The sequence below is a fragment of the Dasypus novemcinctus genome, chromosome 6, assembly GCF_030445035.2.
Source record: "Dasypus novemcinctus isolate mDasNov1 chromosome 6, mDasNov1.1.hap2, whole genome shotgun sequence".
Classification (NCBI taxonomy): Eukaryota; Metazoa; Chordata; class Mammalia; order Cingulata; family Dasypodidae; genus Dasypus; species Dasypus novemcinctus.
In genome coordinates, this window is record NC_080678.1 from 37,938,488 (window position 1) to 37,962,188 (window position 23,701).

General features: G+C 42.9%; 1 protein-coding gene across 2 annotated transcripts in view; it reads left to right on the forward strand.

Annotated features, from left to right (window-relative positions):
• WBP1L (WW domain binding protein 1 like) overlaps positions 1-23,701 on the forward strand; it is a 72,233-nt gene that overhangs the window by 36,581 nt on the left and 11,951 nt on the right. For both annotated transcript variants that reach the window (XM_004478840.5, XM_004478841.5), the window contains exon 2: positions 14,947-15,049. In XM_004478840.5, the coding sequence (XP_004478897.1) occupies positions 14,947-15,049 (103 nt within the window). The remainder of the gene's footprint in view (positions 1-14,946; positions 15,050-23,701) is intronic.

The following is a 23,701-nucleotide window of genomic DNA, read 5'->3' on the forward strand; positions in this document are numbered from 1 at the left end:
GTGAAGAAATACATTGTTGGTGGGAATATAAAATGATGCAGCAACTGTAGAAAACAGTTTGGCATTTCCTCAAAAGTTAAAGAATTACCAATGACCCACCAATCCCTATCCTAGGTATATACTCAAAAAAATTGAAAGCAGGGACATGGATGGATATTTGTACACCAGTTATTCATCATGGCATTGTTAACAATACCAAAAAAGTGGAAGCAACCCAAGTGCCCATGAACAGATGAATTGATAAGCAAAATGTGGGATATCTATAGAATGTGATAGCATTCAGCTGTAAAAAGAAGTGAAGTACTGGTACATGCTACAAAATAGATGAACTATGAAGCCATTATGTTGCGTGAAAAAAGCCAGACACAAAAGGACAAATATTGTATGATTTCTCTTATATGAAGCACTTAGAATAAGCAAATTTATAGAGACAAAGCAGAATATTATTTACCAGAGATGGGGAGAGGGGGGAAATAAGGAATTGTTGAATGAGTATGAGTTGTGGTTTGGGTTGATGAAAATAGTCTGGACATGGTGGTGAAAGTTACACAGTATTGTTAGCATACTGAATGTCAAAGAATTGTCCACTTAAAAAGATTGAAATGATTTTTTATGTTACATGTATTTTACCACAATTAAAAATGAATTATTTTAAATAGTCAGTAGAACACATCAGTACTAATAAAATTTATGGTATTGGTGGAACATCCCAATCACCAGGAAGATTAAGGAAGATGATGAGATCAATCTATATTCTGCCTCAGATGCCTTGAAAAGGTCCCAGAGATTCCCGGGTGCACATGCTTTATTTAATAAAATGTGAGCATAAAAGTTAGGGGTCACCTGGAGCAAAAGTAACAGATCTTCAGTGGGAGAATCTTCAGTCTCCTCTCTCTAAAGAAGCTGCTCTTTTAGAGGAGCTTTACTTGTTTTTCATCACAGCGCTGTTATCACAGCAGAGAGCAGTAGACTGGACAATAACTTAGTGGAAAAGAGGAATGCATCTGCTGATTTTGAAACTTTAATCCAGGTTGGAGCCAAAGAAAACAGTCACTTCCTCCAGTGATATCCCATGAGCTTGATCCACCCCCTCCCGCCCCTTTTCCTTGACAAGGTAAATTTTAGTCCAGGAGAACAGAATAATTTTGGCCTATTATAAAAAATGTGCTAAACAATTTCTTCTCATGACCTAATTCCCTAGCACTTAGATACTACTTTCTTGTCTCTTCCTTGGCATTTCTTGACTCTGTTGCTAATTTGTAGCAACACTGAGTTGAAACAGCCCCAAATGTTGATCTGTTGTAGCCATTGCTATGTCCCTCTATAGCCATTGCTTCTCTATGGAGGGCTCAACTAGACTTGAACCCTGGACCTCAAGTGGCTTCTCTTGCAGGTTGCTGGAAGTGATGATTTGATCCTGGCAGGTGACTTTCTTGACCTGTTTTGTTCTTTCAACTGAAAGGGAGAAGAGCGGCAGTGACAGAAAGCTATAGGCATCTCAGGAGAGGAGGAGACATTCTTTGAGAATGGCTGGAGTATGGTGGGGTAACATCTTTTCCTGAAAGTGGCTTAGGGTTTATTGGTACAGTGTTGCACACAAGACATCGGTTCTCTTGGGCATTGCATCAAGAAGGTCTGGGCATTTATTGTTCGGTTCTCTTGCTTTGCATACATGCTTTCAGGAGCTCCCACTGAACTCTGACCCATGTTCTCAGTTTTGGTTTCAAATACTGCCCGACCTGTCATGTGGTTTTTGTTGAGTATGGAAGTCCCTGGTTCCCCACCAGGCAGTGGTATGAATACCTGTCATCACACCCCTCTGGGTGTGGCTCCAGAGTGTGATGGGGGGCCCAGGGTAGGCTCGGGCAGGCTGCCAGCAGAAACAACGTACAGCCACTCCTCCAGCTTGATGTGAGCTTCCACATTCATGGGCTAGGCTCAGTTGTGCTGGGTTACTATGACCATGTCATGCCAGAAAGCCATGACTAGATCTCTCATGGTTATGCTAAAATTGTATCACCACAGGCATGGCTTAACCCTTAGAGGATCACCTCATGCAGCCACTAGCATCACGTAGCTAAGGGGCACAGGAGCATGTTGGGGAGGATTAGCTCCTGGGGTTACTTGACTCATCAGCACTAAGTTCAGTACTTTTGGAAGGTTTTTGCAGGTCTTATCTTTGCTAGGATGGGAACACTGTGAGATTGACATCAGTCTTGTCCTCCAGGAAGGTACAGAGTGGTTGGGGATCCCATAAGGCAATCAGAGAATAAGACTGGATGAAACACAGACCTACACTAAATTGTGTGGTACAATTTGACTAGAACAGTCATTCTAAACCGAGGGCAATTTTACCTCTCCAGGGGACATTTGACAGTGTCTGGACACTAATGGTTGTAAAGGTTGGGGCAGGGGTTGCTACTGGCATCTAGTGGGTAGAGGCCAGGAATGCCGCTAAACGTCCTACAATGCACAGGACTGCCCCCCATAGCAAGGAATTGTCTGGCCCCAAATGTCAGTAGTGTCGAAGTTTAACAACCCTGGGCTAGAAACTACCAATATATAGCAGTCTGCTCTGTTTAGGAAGCATGAGTCACAGGCCTGGGGGAAGGAGGATGGGGTTGTTGTTAGAGGACTAGGTATACTTTTTCCTGTTGCATTCTGAGGAATATGTGTCAATTACCTGCTCACAAATTTAGAATCTTGACATTTTGATCTCTTAAATGACCCTTAATTAGCAGGTATAGGTATAGAGTCAATTCTTTGTGGGCCAGTAAATAAGACCAGACCCTCCAGAGCTTAAATTTTCTCTTAATCTGATTAATCTGGATTAACATCCTCTAGAAGGGTAGGATCTCAGCAGTGCCCAAATGACTTGATAATAACCTAAAGAACAATTAGGCTGCAATTATTTTAATAAAAGGCCATATTTCCAGCAAGGTTCCTATTGCTACGGTTTGGGTTTATTGTAATCTAGCTCTGATAAAGCATATCGAATCATTCCTTTTCTAACTCATCTGAAGTCTGGTTTGATCTTTTAAGTGCAAGAGTTCAGAAAATTCTTGTATTTTTTTTTTTAAAGTTATTCAGGATCTTTTGGAGGGATAGACTCTCGATTCCAAAGACTTCTTTTATCTTGCATCAGTTTGCAGTGAGACCATTTTTCCTGTGACCCTTTGTCTGAGGTAGAAGTAAACAGTTTCGTTGAACAGTGCTGAACTTTTTACTGGCAATAAATCTCCCAGTTGCTGGTCTCTAGACAGACAGCCACACAAGGCAAGTCTCATTGTCTCCTTTGCTTCCAACAGAAGCCTGCTGCAGTGGGATGGAAATGTTGAGGAAAAATAGGGTTAAATTTGAAATTATGCATAAATTGAGGAATGTTTCTGAGATCCCCACGTGCACTCTTTACTGTCAAATGAAATTGTGGTGAATCTCTTAAAGCACACCAGCAACAAGGCAACTTCTTCCTTTACTATTTCTGATTCCTTTGAAACCATACTCCACCCCCCCCACCCCCACCCCCACCCCGGCAAAGAAGTGAGTCTTATTTGACCAAGTGCCATTTTCAGGATACAGTAAAGACATTGATGAAAGTCGTGGAAAGAATACTCAATCAAAAGTCAGAAGATCAGGGTTCTGGGAATTCTGATTCTGCCATTTGCAACCTGAGGCTAAGTGTCAGTTTCTTCATCCTTAAATGGGGGTAATAGCATCTCTTCTGACCTCCAGTGTGCTGGCAGACTCCAGTGAGAAGGTGGCTGTTAAAGAACCTTGAAAACCTTGAGAGATCTACATAATGTATACTATATAAGTTAATATATAGCTCTTTGCAGTGTTACAGTGATCATTGTTCCAAATAGTGACCCTGAGGCTTTGCCAAATTACAAATCCTCAAAGAAAACAAATTCTGTTGATTAGACTGTGCTTATTAAAGCACAAAACAAACAAATCTTTTAGGAAGGGTTTTGGCAGAAGAATTTAAACATGACTTTTTTTTTTAACCTAACAGTTTAGTTATTTCAAAGTGCCTCAAAGGCAAAGTCCATATCTTATCTGTTGTTTTTGTGCCTGTGAGATTGAAAGTTTAGGATGCCCCCTAAATTTTAAATTCTTTTTTCCACTACAATTTGGGCTCTAGATCCAAAGAAAAACTTTTTTTCTGGCTGTGTGACTTCTCTGAATATCAGTCTCCTAGTTTCCTATAAAAGGGGAGTGAGGAACACAGGTAAAAACGCCTCTCCTGATGCTTGCTACACATGGTCACTGAACAGCCCTCGCTTATCCTCTCCATCTCTTGAGGGCTGTGGCAGATTTTCCTGATTATCAAGAGGTGTTCCCCCCATGCAGTGACAAGGGGCCCCTCTTCTTTGTCCAGGTACCTGTTTTACATGTTAATTCCTTTTTTTTTTTTTTTTAAGTTAAAAAACTAAGGTACCATGCAGACATAAAACTCACCAATGGGTCCACTGTGACCTGGGAGCCACCACTGGGCAATCTCTACTTTCAAGCATGAAAGGCAGTGTTTTAATGTGGGAAGGAAAGGACCTGCCCTCCTGCTGTGCCACCTGCTATTCACCTGCTCCTCTGCACACTGTGTGCGTTTTCAACCTTCAGCTTTCTGCACCAGCTCTTGCTAAAGATGCCACACTTCATGGACTTATGTGGCAGAAGAGCCAGTGATGAGGAATTGCTGGGGACGCCTCAAGGCAGGATTACCTTTCCTTCTAACTGTCAAGGGATAAAAGGATGGCACAGTGTTCAGCCAGGCCGCGTGGGTGGGCATGCACTAGGACACTGACCTAAAAAGTAGACCTTAGTGAAACCATGGGAGATGTTGTAACTTCCCATCTTTGCTCTGGGATTTTCCTACCAAGGTCAAGTGGCTTTTTCTGAGTTTGTTATTCAGGTTCCTAATGGCAACACAGGAAATTGATTTTAATATATTTGCTGGCTGCTCTGTTTGGGGGCTATTTAATGAGGATAAAGTTGTAATGCTGCTTTGGCTATAGCAGTCTGGTGTAGATGAGAGTGTACCTGACTAACGTGCCACATCTTTTTAAAACTAATGCTCTTGATGTATTTGGGGGAGGGGGGGCGTTGTTTGTTTTTTATGGAATGAAGCAAGTTAGTATAAATGATGTACCTTGGTTCTAAGTGGGCACTCATGGGAATAACTGTTGGGATGTGTTTGAGAAAATTCTAGAAAAAGAATATTCTGTTTTTAAAGGGCAAAAACTGTATTTATAGATCTTTAACTGTATTATAGATCTAAGGCAGTGGTTCTCAAACTTGAGTATGTATGAGAATAACAGGGGAGCTTTTTAGTCTCTGAATAAATCTTTAAAAAAAAAACCAGGTTCTCTGGAGACCTGGTTCTGGGTACTCCGGAACCCAGGGCCCTAGAGTCCAGGGTCCTCCTGAGTGTAAACTGCACTATCAGATCTGACGAGTGAGGCTGGATCTTATCAGATAAGATTTACTACCTTTGGTACGGAACCTGCCCATCTAGCCCAGGCTGTTTGTCGGTTTGGAAACTTACAGAGCTCAACTAAGAATATATATAAATATATTCCTACTACCCTAGTGCATACAAAGCAGAATCTTGGTTAAGTTCTTAGTGATGGCCTGCCCTTTATCAGAGAGGATGAAATTGAACTCCATTAGCTAGTAAAGCTTAAGAACTAACTGCCGTGTATAGTATGACAGCTCTTCAAACACCCTTAAAAACCAATAGTAGAAGAGAGGAAGAAAAAAAAAAGAAAAGGGGGAAAATTTTTTTTAAAGAAAATAAAAAGAAAAATATATATAAGTGAATCACAAAGCTTTAAAGGATAGTTTTCATGGCCACCCATAAATCTTTTTCTAAGAACCTGAGGTTCTGAAAGCACTACGTTTTCCGAATTTGAAGAATTCTACCTAGGGTAGAATAAAAATAGCTGATTCTAAGGTGATGTTGCTTTCCTTTCCCCAGCTAATCATTTCAAATTTGTCTTGTTTATGAAGACTTTGTTATCCTTTGGTTACAGAACCTTACCAAAATCAGAACTCCACTGCAATAGAGATGTAGTGCTAGAATTTAGTCTGCTTTCAGGAAAGCTATTCCTGGTTCAAGAATGGAAAGGAAAGTTGATTTTGTTGCCTGTTCTGCAGTAGCAGCTGACAACTTGGATGGGGCCAAAGAAGGGGCCCAAGTTGAAGAGTTAATAAGAGAGTGATAACGATATTTTGGCATTTATTCACGGCTACTAAATGATCCACACCAAAAACCTAAGGGAGAAACTAACTGAAGCCAACAATGAATTTACAAGCTGTGGTACTTGGGTATTATGTTAACTGTTGTATAAAGCATATGAGGTCTGATCTCTGCTGAATTCTCAACTCTCCTCTCCTACTACTTTCCCTGAGGTTTACTGTGCTCAAGCCACACTAACCTTTTATCTGAATTCTAATTTCACTTGAATATTATCGTTAGAATGTATTTAAGATCTTTTTTCTTTGTTCTGCATTTTCATACAATGTGTCTAAATGTGGGCTTATTATTGTTTTTCTGAAAATAACATGTCTCTCATCAATTCTGGAAAATCTTTCAATTATCCCTTTGAATATTGCCTCTCCCCTCATTTTCTTCTTCTCCTTTCAAACTCCTTATTTCATATTTTCCATTTCCATGTTTTCTCTTAATTGTAGAAGCATTTTGCAAGGCAATTTTGTCAGATATGAGAAATCTGAAATCTGGTTTACTTATTCCCTCTTCAACTGTGTCTCACCTTATATAAAATTCATCCATTGAATTTTTTATTTTAATAACTGGTTTTCTTATAAGTTTTATTTATCTCCAAATCTGCTTGATTGCTCTCTTTTTTAGTAGCATCTCGTTCTTGTTTAAAATTTTTTTTAGCTTTAATCATTTTAAACATGTTTATGGTTTATTTGAGCATTTTGTTAAATTTTTTTTGGTGGGGCGAGGATCTTATCCGCGTTTGTTGACTTTCCTGTCTTGTTTATGATGAATTATTTCTGCATAAGTTTCTGTATTTTAGATTGTGAGTTCCTTTTCCACTTTACTTGTGGGAAACCTTCATACAGAGTCTTATATTTGCTTCTTAGATATTGCAGGGAGATTTCCATCCTGAGACAACTTTCTTTGTTAAGTTTTTGGCTTGGGGATTCTCATGCCATGAAGGTAGTACAATTCAGATCCCAAGTCTAATGATTACAAATTATTAGAGAGGGGATATTCCCCCTCCCCCTCAATTCAGAACTTTCTTACTGTTACTCTGTGCCACTGGTCTTATTTTTTCCTTGTGTGTTGTCTCCCTTTGAGGAAATCAGCTATACACCATGGCTCACTTCCAATTCCTATTTCAGGTGGGCCCAAGGACAACAACACCCCTCCTTCCAGGGCATCTGGAGCCCGACCTCATTTTACTTGTGGTTTTGGCCCTTGGCCCATCATTTTTGGCCCTCAGGAATTTTCCTTACTTTCTTGCAAGCTCAGCTGTATAATTAAAAGGATATTGTTTTATGGCCAGTATTTCTAGGGGTTTTTTAATAGAAGAATTTTAAAGTTACTTAACCCAGCTATATTGCTAGAAGCAAAAGTTCACCCCTCACAATCTCTTGCTCATTGCTGTAGTACTCAGCACAGCATCTGACACTGAGGATGTGGGGTGGATATCCAATATATATTTGTGGTTTTTTTGTTTTTGTTTTTTTGAATTTTTAAAAATTTAACCCCCCCCCTTTTTCAGAGATACATAGGTCACAAAAAATATTACATTAAAAAATATAAGAGGTTCCCATATACCCCACACCCATCCCACCCCATTCCTCCCACATCAACAACCTCTTTCATCATCGTGGCACATTCGTTGCATTTGGTGAATACATTTTGGAGCACTGCTGCACCACATGGATTATGGTTTACATTGTAGTTTACACTCTCCCCCAGTACACTCAGTGAGTTATTGCAGGATATATAATGTCCAGCATCTATACCTGCAATATCATTTAGGACATCTCCAAGTCCTGAAAATGCCCCCACATCACATCTCTTCTTCCCTCTCCCTGCCTTCAACAACTACCGTGGCCACTGTCCCCACATTAATTATACAATTTCTTCAATTGCCAGAATCACAATAGTTCTATATTAGAATACCATCCACTCTCATCCATATTTTATTCCTCCATCCTGTGGACCCTGGGATGGTGATGTCCACTCCACCTCTGTATCAAGAGGGGACTTAGATCCCACCTGATTGATGAATGCGATTCTCCTGCTTTCAGTTGTAGGCACTCTTGGTTCCCTGGTGTGGTGATTGACCATCTTCACCTCCGTGTTAGCTGACCTGGGTAAGTCCAACGAACCAGATAGTAGGAGTTGCAACTCTGCTGAGGCTCAGGGTATATTTGTTAAGTGATGCCAGGAGATGGACATTTCCATTATAATGCTCCAAACTTCATTCATATCCAGCCTCCAAGGTAGTTAATATCCTGTCTTTAGCAAACTGTGAAGGATTTCAAATTTTCTGTTTTTTACTCTTAAAACTTTAAAACTGTGATGTTTTTCTCAGGACATAAGATGCTGTTGCCATTAGGCAGTTGCTAGCAGGGTTTTCCAACTCCATAATATTGGCAAATTAAAACCAGGCCTGGAGAACCATTGCTGCCCAGTGTCTTTTTATGCTGGCAGTTAGAAAGTTCTTGCACTGATTAAATTGACCTTTACAGTGGCTCAGCTAAGAATAGCAACTATAAGACATGGAAACAGTTAAGGAAAATGTTGTTAGGCCCTCAGTTTATGCTGTCACCAAAGAGATAGTGTTTTTGCCTGTGTGCGGAAGACATACTGGTCATCCTTTTCCACTGTAAAAACGTTCTTTCCAGTTTGGGGTTTGTCTTGCTAGTTTCTTCTTTGTGCCTGTGCTTTTTGTTTGGTTACCATGTGTGCCCTAAGTCTTGAAGCCATTTACTCTAGTACCAGGGCTGAAGGCATATAACCTATTGCCAACAAGGACCCCGACGGTCACAGCCACAGTCATTGCTCAAGGGAAAAAGCCTCTAGGAGCATAAGAGTATGTGTTATTCACAAAAGTTGCTTTTTGACAGTTCCTAAGTTTCTGGTGTTTTGTTTGGGCCGTGGAATGTTGTGCAAATGAACACATTGCCAGGAAGAAGCTATTTTAAAATGCAAAGTTGATCTTTTCACCTCTGTATTAGTCAGCCAAAGGGGTGCTGATGCAAAATACCAGAAATTGGTTGGTTTTTATAAAGGTTTAGGAGCTTACAGATACCAGGCCATAAGCATAAGTTACTTCCTTCACATGTCTATTTTCACATGTTGGAGCAAGATGTTTGCCGACATCTGCAAGGGTTCAGGCTTTCTGGGTTTCTCTCTTCCAGGGCCTTGCTTCTCTCTGGGTTCAGGATTCCTTTATTCCAACGGCTTGCTTCTTCCTGGGCTCAGGGTTCCCCTCTTCCTGGGGCTTGCTTCTATTTCCTCTGTGAGCTTACTTCCCAGGGCTCCAGCTTAAGGCTTCAGCATCAAACTCTAACATCAAAACTCCAACATCAAAAACCCTCAGCTCTGTCCTTTGCCATGCCATGCCCTTGGTGGGTAGGGACTCTATGTCCTAACGACATGGCCCAGTCAAAGCCCTAATCCCATAACTTAATCATGCCCTGGTATAGACCAGATTACAAACATAATCCAATATCTATTTTTGGAATTGATAACCTTATCAAACTGCTACAACCTCCCTACACAGTCTGGTCCCTGCTTGCCTAACTTTTTCCTACTTCTCCATCTCCTTTCAGTCAAAGGGCTTTACTTGTACCATTTCTTCACCTGGAATGTTCTTCCTGTCCCTTTTCCTTAAGTTTTACTATTAATAACTTTCTAACCATTCTCTTGATTTCAGTTCACTTACCTTCCTCACAGAAGCTTGCCTATCTATTATAAGTTCTTACTGAATCATGCAATTTTTTTCTCCCTCTAACCTTTTGTATTGAGGATTTACTTGTGTGATTATTTTACCAGTCTTTCATTATAGTTAAGCTCCATGAGGGCAGTGATTGTGTTTCTACTTATCTTCCCTTTGCATTCCCCACCCCTTGCTTAGTTCTGGTGTGCAAAGGCACTCTAAATATTGAAGGAAGGAAGGGTTCCTCATAGGATGAGACACTCTTCTCTTCAGAAAGTCAATATGTCAAAATCCTGTTTGAGCAATGGAGTCCCAACACTCACTGCTGTAGTAGATGCAGGGACATATTCCCAAAGTTTAAGAGCTCCCATAGGGCAGGGTCTTTCTCTTTTTCCTGAAGGTAAATTGTTGGGGTTTTTTTGGTGTAAGCTTTTTTGGTGGATTTATTTACTTAGCTGAAGTGTAAAAAGCAGCTAAAGAAGTGTACATTTATTTGTTTGTTTGTTTGTTTGTTTACCAGGGATTGAACCCAGGACCTTGTACATGAGAAGCAGGTGCTCAACCGCTGAGCTACACCCACTCCCCTGAAGAAGTCTTACTTTAACGAGGGAGGCTGTAGCTTATAAAGAGTCAGACAAACTAGATGGTACTAATTCCTGGCTATGTGCCCTTCCGCAGATTTTTTTGCCTGCCTACTACTGCTGGTTCAGGACTTGGCCTGAACAACATAGTATGTATAAAGTGTTTGAAAAAGCTTAGAAAGGAAAGCATAGAATAATCATTCAGTGTGCTGAGAATTTTTCATACTTGAACTTTACATTGTATTCTCTCTAGTTTCTTTTTTTATTTTTTGTTATATATTTTTTATATTCTTTAAATTTAAAAAATTTTTATTAATTTTTTTCTTTCACCTCCTTTTTATATTCTTCTTTGTGTGTCTAGAGCAGCCCATATGGCCAGAGTCACCTTTACTGTTCTGACGTCATTCTCATTAAAGGCAAGGTGCTGTTTGGATGGTCTGTCATGCCCAACAGTAATGGTTCACAGAATAATATTGATATTAAGACCTTAGAGGGGTAAAGTAACTTACCCAAGATCACACAGTTGATAAGTATAAGAGCTGGGCTTGGAACCCAGATCCGGCTGACCCAGCCATTTCTGCCAGGCAGTTCCTGAGCCACTGAGAGGTCTTTGAGAGTCCTCCAGGTGACCCACGATTAGGCTCCTCATACAAGGAAGAGCACCAAGCAGCACCACCACACCACTGTTTTTTGCTGTCAATTTGAATGAGAGGAGACATAGATTTCAGATCTTGTGTTGGCTTGAGGCTGCTGTGACAGAAGGAGAGGGGAGGTAAGATAATAAAGCTGTAGGGTTGAAGGAGACTTTAGAAATCATCTTAACTAGCCCTAGGGCAGCCGCTGTGGCAGAGCTGGACCCAAACGTAAGGCTCAGGGGCTTTTCTCTCCCACCAGCAGGTCTCTCTGAAGGAGCTCACCTCTGACAATTCCAAGCACCAAGACCATCCCAGGCAGCTTGGGGACTCTGTATTTGGGGGAAAGGAGAACAGTGCTGTAGCTACACTGGATTAGAAAATGTTTGAGGAACACTGGATTTAATGATGTTACTACAGTTCTGCTCTCCCTGGAAAAGTGGGGGCAAAACAAGGAAGAAGTGTGGGTCCAGTTTATACTGTGCCTGCTTCCTTGGCAGTGGGAGGGCTGAAGGGGAAGCTGACACCTGGAGGTCATGAGGATGCCGCTTGTTTAAATTTCAGACACATTCCACTCCACGCCTTACTTAGGAACAGTTGGCTGCCCTCTGTTTAGAACCTGGACCTCATGTGGTGAGATTTTCCCAAGGCAGAAGTATCACTGGATTCTTTCATGTGTTAGTGTGTAGGCGGCACAGCCTCTTTTAGAAACTATGTGGACACTTGGAACTGTGCTCTTGCCAGTTGGTGCTAAAAGAATGGCATTGGCAGGGCCTGTTAAACTTAGGAGAAACTTTTTGATGTCCTTATGAAAGCAGTGTTTTGCTCTGAAATCAGAGAGCATGTGTGTTAGCAAAAGCTGCAAGTGGAGATGTGCTTCTCCACATGCGTCAGGCATCAGAGGAGACTAATGACTGGACAGCCAGCCACCAGCTGGGGGTTTCATTTTGCTTATGGTGGGCAGGGAATGGTGAAGATAGAAGGAACTTTGTTTTCATTATTGCCAGAGTTTATAGATGCTTTTCCTGTGTTTCCTTCTTCCTAAACTCCTTTCTGCTAGGGTGTGTAAGATTTAAAGGCCAGGAGACACCTGAGGATCTTGGTAGAAACTTGCACTAAGTTTCTGGACCTGCTTTTCAGTCCTGCTGCTTTCCCTCTCGCCCTCTCCCCATGGCTTCAGGTGACTTCACTGCTGCTGCCTGGCCTCTAGCCCTGTGGACAGCCCCTGAAGGACTTTGTTTATCCCCTTGGCCAAGTAGACAGTGTAGTAAAGCAAGGCCTGGAGAGGAGGAGCCAGCCATGTGACTTCAGTTTCCACTGGCAGCCTTCCGCCCGGATGTACTGTGACTGGGTCAGCCTGAGCAGCAGCAGATACAATACTGTGGTTTTTGTTTCCTTGCTGAGCAGGGTTTTTTCCTTCTCAACTCTGAGCTGCTTGAGGGATAAGGACAGTGTCTTACTCATCCGTGAATCCTCGTACCCAACACAGTGCCTGGCAAAAAGACAGTGCCCATTAAATGAATGTGTTACTTCTTAAGGAATAAAGGATGTTGAAAGCCAGTTTTAGCAGATGACTTAGAGTTTTCATCACATTCACAGTGGCCCACAGTACATTTGGGGCTGAGGTTAAGGTTGGCTGCTGGGGGGTATTTCATATCTTGAATGGGAAATAGGAAAGTTTTTCTTACCTCCTCCTCCATGGGTGCTTTGAATAGAATTTGGCAACTGCAAGATGGTTACTCGGCAATGTAGATGTCTCAAACAAGGGACAAGGAGGAATCCTGGATCTGTCAAGGTTCTTTTAAGAGATCATTTGGGGAAGTGGATGTGGATCAAGTGATAAGGCCTCTGCCTACCATATGGGAGGGTCCAGCTTTGATCCCTGGGGCCTCCTGGTGAAAAAGAAAAGAAGGCGTGCTTGCGTGGTGAGCCAGCGCCCATGTGGTGAGCCAAGTGCCCGTGCAGTGAGCTGAATGCCCATATGGTAAGCTCAATGCCCTCGTGGTGAGCTGAGTGCCTGCACAGTGAGCCAGTGCCCACATGGCGAACCGAGTGCCTGCGCAGTGAGCCAGTGCCTGTGCAAATGAGTCATGTAGCAAGAGGATGACACAACAAAAGAGAGATGAAGGGGCGTGTCAAGGTGAAGTACAACAGAGAACAAGAACTGAGGAGGCACAGTTGACAAGGAACCTCTCCACATCAGAGTTCCTCAGGATTGAATCCTGGTGAATCCTAAAGGAGAAAGGTGAGAAGAGAAGACAGAAAGAGAAATAGATACAGAAGATCACACAGTGAATAGACACAGACAGCAAAAACAGCAGAGCAGGGGAGGAGAAGAGGAAGAAAAAAAAACTGTTACCTGGATAGTAAAAAAGATCATTTGATAGCACAAACTGACCTTGCAAATGGGAATTAGACTAGGGCCAGTCACCTGACCAAGCCACCACCTTTTTTCTTATGAGTGAAGACTGGGAAGCAGACGTGGTTCAACTGAGCATCCGTCTACCATATGAAAGGTCCAGGGTTCGATCCCAAGGGCCTCCTGACCCGTGTAGTAAGCTGGCCCACACACAGTGCTGCTGCACACAAGGGGCGCCCCCATGTAGGGGTGCCCCATGTGCAAGGAATGTGCCCCACAAGGAGAGCTGCCCCGCGTAAAAAAGTGCAGCCCACCCAGGAATGGCACCACACACATGGAGAGCTGACGCAGCAAGATGATGCGACAAAAAAGAGATGCAGTTTCCCAGTTCTGACGGATAATGCGAGTGGACACAGAAGAACACACAGCAAATGGACACGGAGAGCAGACAATGGGGGGAAGAGGAGAGAAATAAATAAAAAATCTTTAAAAAAAAAAAAGAGTGAAGACTTTCAGTAGCAGATTTTTTAGTTCTCTTTTGAATCACACTGTAATTCACCCTGGAGATCATGTCTTTCAAAGGTAGGATGGAATGACTGACTAGAAACTAATCCTAGAACATGTATGTATTAATTATTTCTGGAAGTTTCACAGAAAAGCTGGCTTTATTTAAAACATACTTGGAAGCGGATTTGGCTCAACAGAGCTTCCACCTACCATATAGGAGGTATAGGGTTCAACACCCAGGGCCTCCTGGCCTGTGTGGAGCTGGCCCATGCAGAGTGCTGCTGCGCTCAGGGAGTGTTGTGGTGGGTGCCCCTGCAAAGGAGTGCCGGCCCCGTGCAGGAGTGTCCCCACACAAGGAGTGACGCCTCGTGCAGGAATGCAGCCCACCCAGGAGGGGTGCTGCCCACATGGAGAGCTGACGCAGCAAGATGACACAACAACAACAACAGAAAGACACAGAGAAGAGAAAATATGAGACACAACAAACTAGGGAGCTGAGGTGACGCACACAGAAGAACGTACAATGAATGGACACAGAGCAAACAACGGGGGGGGGGGAGAAATTAAAAAAAATAAATAAAACACTGCTAATTACAGGAGAATTGTTACCTTCTTACTGACTGAGTTTAACACTGAACACAAAGTATTTCTGCTTGGACATGAAGGCAAGACAGCCCTTTCCTGACTGAGAAGAACTTCACTGTTTGCCAGTTTGCTTTATGTGCTGAATCCCCTAATAAACACATGTGTTAATAAACACATTTTTTCCTTAACTCTTTGTTGTGTGGTTCTTTTAAATTTTTTTTTTTTTAAAGGAATAATCTTTGGTGCAAACTGCTTTTGAGGGCAGGAGGACCCACAACCAGGGGGAGGGAGATGAAAAGAAAAATGGAGTTAAAAGCTGTAATTTAACATACTAAAGTGCCTTTTGATTTTTTCAGGATAAGGAAACCTGTGTGGGTACCAACAATCAAAGCTACATATGTGACACGGGACACTGCTGTGGACAGTCTCAGTGCTGCAACTACTACTATGAACTCTGGTGTAAGTCCTTGCCCAGGGGTTTCTTGGTATCTCAGGGTCCCAGTTACTGCCTTTGCTCCTGGGGAACCTGTGGGTCAGTCCTTCTCTGATTCTTTTGGAGGCGGTATGGGTGAGTATAATCTTTTTACAGGTTTCAGAAGTGGTTCCTTTGTAATGGAGAAGCTCTGGTGTTTTTTGGATTCTATGAATTTAAGAGCAGAGAATATGTTCTAAGCTTTTTTTTTTTTTTAATGAGAGCAGTTGTAGGTTTACAGAACTGAGCCTTCATAAGTGGCTGTGGTCACCAGATCTGCTGCAGAAGCTCCTTTCTGCCTTTTCCATTGTAAGCCAAGTAGTCCCAACAACTTAGATCGTTCCTTGGGCCAGCCCAGAAACCCAGGCTTGTCTGTTTTGCAAAGAGAGGTTCCTGCAGCTCATCTGCTGTGAGTGCTAGGCTGAGCTCTGTGGATGGCTTTAGGGATTTCCAGAATTCCCAGTAGAGCAATGATGAGCTGGCTCTGTCTTTTTGAGGGTCCCTCTTAAAAGGATAGTCTTTACCTAGGTCCCTGCCTTTGGAGCCTGCCTGCAGAGAGGGAGCCTTGCATTTTAGCACCTTTTGTTTCTTCTCCAGTTCTCACTCCATAGCATCTGGAAGCTTCTCTAGTGTACCTAGCCTGTTACTGTCTGCTAAATGTCATATAGAGTCAGTCCTCGTCTTGCCATTCGTTTGGCTGAGGCTGAATCCACTTGTGTCTTCCAGGGTCATACAAGAGTAGTGACATTGTATGGGTCTTCAGGGGGTGACCCAGAGTTGAAGCGTTCACTAACACCCTGTGTATTTGATCTTGGAACTCAGATGAGAGTGTGGGATGCTGGAATCTGACTTGAGGTTATCCCAACAAAAATGGAGGGCGAGGGCAGAGGGGCCACAGGTGACCAGCATTGCAGTGGTTCTCAGAGCCATCTGTTCAGAGTAGAAACTGGAGACTGTTTCCCTAGATAATTTCAGGCCCCCACCACTCTTTCCATCTAGACACAAACTAGGCTTGTTTGTTAAACCGTGTCCTTACTTCCACCATCACCCCTGACCTTTTCCGCTTTTCCTTCTGAGCTTCCCATTTCCCCCACATCAGAGACATGGTAAGAAAGCAGCTAGAAGAGCTATTGTTTGGCATGGAAGGACAAATTAGACTTGGCTGGGAAATATCTCTCAAATGTAACCGTATCTTGCATTTCAGCCAGCAGGAGTGGTTCCTACAAACGGGACCGCTCCCTTACCCTGGCCCTAGCCCTTCCCTTTCGAGGACTGGCCAGTTTGCCTTTCTGAGCAATTCCGGAAGTCAGGTGCAGGAGGGGACAGGGCTCAACATGTCCCCACCATATATATATATAATGTGTCACAAAGAAGGACACAGAGTTGTTGTTGCTATTTTAAAAGAGGTAGAGCTGAGGGACTCAATGAAGAGTACAAATTGCCAAGCAGGTGCATGGCCTGTGTTTAAATGTTTTAAAATGCAGATAACCACAGGGTTCAAATTCTCCCTCCCACCCCTTGTTAAAACAAAAATCTAGGCCAGGCTGCCAAAAAGCCAGAGAGCTGCAGTTTGTTTTTCTGGGGCCCAGCCTGAGCAGCATCAGTTTCGGAAAGGAACAGAGATGCCAGTGGCCCCATCTCAGATTGACAGAACCTCCTGGGGCATTGGCGGAGCCACTAGAATTGGGTCATCAGAGATGGGCCAAGGGTTGGGGCAGGGCCAGGGAGACCCAGATGGCAGTGAGGCTAGGCGTCTTCACCTAAAGGCTTAAAGAAAGCTGGAGGGAGCTTTAAGCCACACGAGTGGCTAATTATGGCTCCAGTTGTGTTCAGGTGGGGAAAGGAGACGAGGAGGCCAGGCAGACCAGAGGTGGGCAGGAGGAAGACTCCCCATTATATGAAGTGACACACGCTAAGAGTTCTAGGGGAACTGAGACTTATAAATGCAAAACTTTCTTCTTAACTGTGCCCAAAGTGGCTTCTTGGTCAGGGGATGCCAGTATGTATTCTACCCCTCTCAGGAACTCCTTTGGTTTTCTTCCATGTTGGGGGTCGTCGCCTCTCCGTGATGTGTATAGGAGGGATGTTGAGTATTGGATGAGCCCCTGAAGTTTTCAATGAACTTTTGTTGCCTTGAATTCTGTTCTCTCTAATGGCCTCTTGACTTTGCCTGAAATGAGGTTTGGTTTGTTTGTTTTTTCCTTCTGGACGAAAAAATTTTCAGCGAGGAAATCCTTGGCAGATTCTTGGTCAGACAAGGTGCTGCTTTAACTATAGCTGCCTGCAGGGAAAGTTCCAGGAAAAAAAATGCCATTTCCACCAACTCTTTCACCTCCACTAAGCTGAATTTTCCTGTGTGTACTCTCTCACTCTCACCCACACACATACCCACACCACTTGACTTTCAGCTGGCCAGCAACCTTCCCCCAATGTCTTTTTAAATCATTGGAACCTAAGCCAAGAGGCATTACTGGGCCTGCATCAGACAAGAACCGAAGATCCTCCTTTTACAGAACAATGGTTAGGGGCCATATAAGGACCTGACCATCAATAAAAGTAGCCCAGGTATTTTTGTGGCACCTGTACTTTAAGTCATCATTCAATCATTTATTCATTCAGCAAACCCTTATTCCATAGGTTCTTAAACTGGTGAGCATCAGAGTTTTCTGGAGTGTCTGGTTCAATAGGTCTGAGGTGGACCCCAGAATATGTGATTCTAACACGTTCCTAGGTGATGCTACAGCCTCTTTTGTGCTAAAAATTGTGGAGGAGACATAATCCTTACCGACAAGAAGGTAATCTAGCAGAAGAGTTAAGACAAAATGTACAGCTATCAATGTGACGTTGAGAGTGCAATCTGTGGCTAGTACTGCCCTGAATATTCAAAGGGAGAGTTTGCTTTTGGCTGAATAGGATTCAGAGAAGGGTGCATAGAAAAGGGCTAGGATTTAAACACATGGAGAAGGATAGAAGTACTTACAGGAGGAAGAATACCATAGGTCATGGGAAAGAACAGAGTATACAGGAGGTTGTGAACCATTCCCCTGGGGCAGCAGTTTGGCTGGGAAGAAATGGGAGCTGAGGATGCTAATCTACAGTGAGCTCTCCTGTGTGCCAGACCCTACATAAGGCCTTCCCCGTGCCTCATCTCCTTTCACTTCAAGAACAGCCCTGCCTGGTATGCATACCATCCCCGTTTCCTGGGGCTGGGGCCTTAAGTGACTGCCCTGTTGGTTACAGCTGGTTATAGTCAGCTGGCCTCCCTCCAAAGCCACTCTGTTCCCACACTCCAAGGAAAGGCCTCCTAAGGCCAGGTTGGAAGGGTGGTGGGCCCAGGTCATGGAGGGTTTCCAGTGCCAGGTTAAACACCTTCTTTGTGCATTGTTTAATTTTCACCTGAGAATGCCCTTCAGCGAACAGATAAAGGAGAAAATCAAGATCCAGGAAGGCCAGGAATGTGCTCAAGGCCAAAAAGCCTGGACCCAGGTCTTTTCCACTCTCCAGGCTGCATTTTTCCAGGGAGAGGTCAAAGTTTGGAATTTCTGCCCTGGGATAATTTGGAGGAGCTTTACTCAGGCATCAGTTTTCTCGGGTGTGGGCTTTAGTAGGGAGAGGGAGAGTGTTTCTAGACAGTGGAATTTCCCTGAGGTGACCCTAAACACACAGTTAGCAAATCCAGTTAGCGCTGTACAGCTTGTTTTTCATCTGATAGGTTTTCTGTTTGTTTGCTTTTTCTTTCAGGGAAGGACCATTGCAAATTGGCCAGCGGGTTGGTTTCCAGCTCTCTAGCAATCCAGGCCACTGGACAGAGACAGGCTGATCAGGAGCAAGTGGGCTATACCAGCTGACAAAGCACCCCATTCCTAGTAGGGGCTTAGTAAATATGAGTTAACTGGCTTTCCAGTGAATTTAGCCAAGAATAGAAACCAGAATTGGATATTTAGACTTGTTTTTAACCTGTTTCTTTATGGAATACTTTTTGGGCGTTGAAAGGGAAATTTAAAGGAAACCCTTCCCCCTGTGGTTATGCCTTTAACAACAATAGTCACAATAAGCTAGAAAACTTCTTATACAGCAGGCATTATGCTGAGTACATATTTTCACTCGTTTAGTCCTTATAATGACCAAATAAGGTAGAGGCTATTATGCTCCCCCATTTTATAGATGAGGGAAGTAAAGAACGGAGAATTAAAGTAAAACAAAATGCCCAAGGTCACAGAGCCAGAAAATGGTTGAGCCCAGGCTGTTCGCCTTTTCTGTCTGTGGTCATGCTTTTAAGAAAGTGGTCTAATGTTTCACGTGACATTGCAAATTCCCCCAATTCTTTATTTCTCAAAATCAGACCTTTTCCACTGTGCCAGTGGCAGGAGAGCCTGCCGAGAGCAAGCTCTAAAGGGTCATCTACCACTCTTCAAAACTAGAGCCTCAGCTTCCACCAGGGAGTTTACCCACCATCCTCTGGGGTAGAAGGATTTACAGCGTGCATTGGCTTCTTAATGGGGAATTTCCTGCCAGTTGGGGAATGGTATTCTCCCAAGTTCATAGTGAACTCTGGAGCACATGACTCAGTTCCTACATTGGACTGTGATTGTTTAAAAAAAAAATAAACCAATTTTCCATTTAGCATGACAACGCTCCCCACAGTGAGGTCACAACTTTCAGCATTGTCATTGAGGAATATAGTCTCTGGGTAGGTGGTAGGGAAGAAGGTACTTGGGTCTTTCTCTGTGTGTCTTTCTCATTAGGTTTTCCTTTTTTAAACTTTCTTACTTGTTTGTGAAATCTAGCTAGAAGATTAAAATTGTGCACAACTCCAAAGAGACTAGTCTTGATATTCCCCCCCTTTAAAGTGACTAGAATGACTCGCAACAGAGTCAGTTTTTTGTAGGCCAGATGAGAATGCCTTCTACCCTACTCCCCCTGTTAACTCCATCAAGTGGGCCAGCTTGCTAGGGGCCTTTGCCACACCTATACTATTAACCCATCATGCTGCCAGACTTGTTCTCCTGAAGTAGTTTTCCCAGATTTTGATCCATACAAATAATCCTTTGTAGTCCTATATTTAAAATGAAGAAATTGGAATTCAGTTTTACATTTGTAGAAGATCACGCAGCTGGTACATGACTAGGAACACTTTTCCTTCCCAGTATAGCACATGAAAAGAAAGAGATAGGCTGGTGGAATTTCAGTAAGCATGTCCTTTTCCTGGTGCTATGTGAGGTATGACTGAGGTAACTTGCCCAAGGGTGTGTGTCTCAGCTATCTCATTCCCCAGTGTCCTTCTGTGCACGTAATCTTTCTTTTTAAAAAATTAAAAAAAAAAACAACCCTCTTTTTATACTTCTAGTTCAGTGGGTCTTAACCTTTTTCTGGATCAAGGATTGCTTTGAGTCTCTGATCACACTTTAAATATTGTCCCCAAGGAAATGTACTCAGAAACATAGTTAACTAATTATAGGATAACTTAGGTGTTATTTAGGCACTTTCTATTTTTTTAATAGCCTATAGCTTATATTTGGTGTATTTTCCTCACAAACCATCCTATTACTAACACCATGTATTAGTTTAGTATATCTATTATAGTTCATGAGAGAACGTTTTCATATTTAGACTGTTAAACGCAGTCCATGGTTCACCACTGGGTTTAGCTGTATTATGTGGTCCCCTTAGGCGCTTTCTTAAAGACTTTCCTAAAGTCTGCTTTAAAATACCCAAATAATGACCATAGAGTTTGTCTACTTCTTCCACTAACTACCCAAGAAAACTAAGCATTTTAGGAAGAGAAATTGACGTTTACTTTACTTACAGACAGTATTGCTTGTAAGTAGTCCCATGCATATAAGAGTTTTGGCCTGATTTCGCTAGAGTGAAGCTCATCAGTTGACACAGAACTTCCAGCTAACATCTTAGTGCCACATTCGTAAATATGAATAAAACTGGTAAGTATCTGTGGATGTTTGAGGAGAGCAGCTTCTAACAGAGAATCACAGAGACTACAACAGAAAAAAAAGGAACTTGATTGACGTAAGCTGATTTATTTCACATTAGCTAAATATCCAACAAACCAGCAGTTATCACTACTTTTTCCCCCCTAATCTTTGACTTCTTAAAGTCACTTTTTTTTTTTTTTAAAGATTTATTTATTTATTTAATCTCCCCCCCTCCCCTGGTTGTCTGTTCTTGGTGTCTATTTTGCTGCGTCTTGTTTCTTTGTCCGCTTCTGTTGTCGTCAGCGGCACGGGAAGTGTGGGCGGCACCATTCCTGGGCAGGCTGCTCTTTCTTTTCACGCTGGGCGGCTTTCCTCACGGGCGCACTCCTTGCGCGTGGGGCTCCCCTACGCGGGGGACACCCTTGCGTGGCTCGGCACTCCTTGCGCGCATCAGCACTGCGCATGGCCAGCTCCACACGGGTCAAGGAGGCCCGGGGTTTGAACCGCGGACCTCCCATATGGTAGACGGACGCCCTAACCACTGGGCCAAAGTCCGTTTCCCTTAAAGTCACTTTAACAACCAGATATTAGTAGCAAAGTTGAAGATTTGCTTCCTTTTTCATACATGCTCTGGATGGGATCTTTCTTGTAGTCATTCAATCAAACTGTTAGTTTGGGGATCTCACCTAGGTTGAATGTTGAAAATAATTCTTCAAGGCTTACTGAGCTTCACTGCATGTTCAAAGGCTAGAGTAGGCATTTCTGGCAGAGTTCTGTGTCTCAGGGGATCATTACCTGTCTGTTTTTCCTTTCTGTTTTTCACTGCAAGATTTCTTAAAGGGTAGTTAGTTATGTCCTTTTCCTTGTTCCTGGCTTCATCTTTAATCATCTACAACCCACTGTCATAACCAGTGACTTCCTTTATTGTCAAATCCAGATCTTGGTTATCATCTGTCCTAGCTTCCTTGACCTTACTGCCTTGGGCCGAAGGCGAGACTGACTCTGCTCTCCAGCTGCTCTCCAGTTGCTCTCCAGTTTGGCTCCTTGGGTGTGGTACAGCACAATCTCATTTCTCCTCCTGCTTTTCTGACCTCTTCCTTTTATCTTCCTGATTTCTTCCTTCCATTTTGAATTGAGCAGTCCCCAAGGTTTTGCTTTGTTCTCTACCTTTGATGGTCCTTTTTCAGTTTGAGAAAAATTTCTTCAATTTGCTTTAATCCATTCACCATTTATTGAGCATGATCATAATGTTCAAAGTACTGGGGTGAATGCAAAATGAATTAGATACATTTTCTACACTAAAGTAACTTACAGTACATATGAATTTTTTACTCTTTCCTGGTGTATCTTGTCACCAAATTCAATTGACTTATTTTGCAAATGCCTCTTATACTTTTTGTTTTCTCTCCATTCCCACTGCTCCTATCCCAGTGCTTAGTCTCTCTTATTTGTGCTGAGCTCATGCCTATTATATTTTAGGTACTCCATAAATGTATTTTAAATGAATGATTGAACCAATCAATCTATGTGGATTATTGTAAAGCTTCCAAAATGGTATCCTTTATTTCTTCTATTTCATTGAGCATAACCCTGTCAGGTTGATCTTTCTTAAAAATAACTTTCCTCTTATCAAGTTTTGTTGTAGGTGCCTCCTATAATTAGAATAAAAAGATATTTTCCTTTTACCTATCTAAATAACTAGAATGGAAAAAAATGATGTTATCAAGGCCCCAAGGGGTGTGCACCCCGTCTTTGCATCTCCTCCTGTTTCCCCCTGGCTCACTTTACTCCAGCCACACTGGCTACTTGGCTCTTTCTCCAAGCACTCCAGCTATGCTTCTGCCTCAGGGCCTCTGCAGTTGCTGTTCCCTCTGCCTGGAATGTGCCTCCCCCAGATGGCCTTATGTCTGGCTCCCTCCTTCCTTTAGGTCTTGACTCCAACATCACCACTTCGTGAGCCTATTCATGGCTTTCCTGTCTAAAATTTCAGCCTCTCCCTTGTCACCCTTATCTGCCTTCTCTTCTTTATTTCTCCTCCTTAACTATATAGTGTACGCTGTCTTTTGCTTACCTATCTTTTTGTTTGTTTGCCTCTCCCACCAGAACATAAACTCTATGAGGGCAGCACAGGGGACTTTTGTCTTCTTTTTTTTTTTAAGATTTATTTATTTTTCTCCCCTCCTTCTGTTGTTTGTTCTCTGTGTCTGTTTGCTGTGTATTCTTCTGTGTCTGCTTGTATTCTCATTAAGTGTCTCCAGGAACCAATCCTGGGACCTTCCAGAATGAGAGAGAGGTGATCATTCTCTTGCACCACCTCAGCACCCTGGTCTCCTGTGTCTCTTATTTTCTCTCCTGTGTGTCTTTTTTTGTTGCATCATCTTGCTGCACCAGCTCTCCATGTGGGCCAGCACTCCTGAGCAGGGCAGCACTCAGTGCACGCCAGCTCTCCACATGGCCAGCTTGCCTTCACTAGGAGGCCCTGGGTATTGAACCCTGGATCTCCTATGTAGACAGGAGCCCAATTGCTTGAGCCACATCCACTTCCCATTTTTGTCTTCTTTTATTCACTGCTCTATCCCCAGGACCTACATAAGGCCTTGCACATCGGTGCTCAATAATATTGTTGAATGTTTGAAGTGAATATAATTGATACAAGTACTGTTTTATAATACTGATGGGAATGTTAGTTGATATAATTTCCTACAGAGC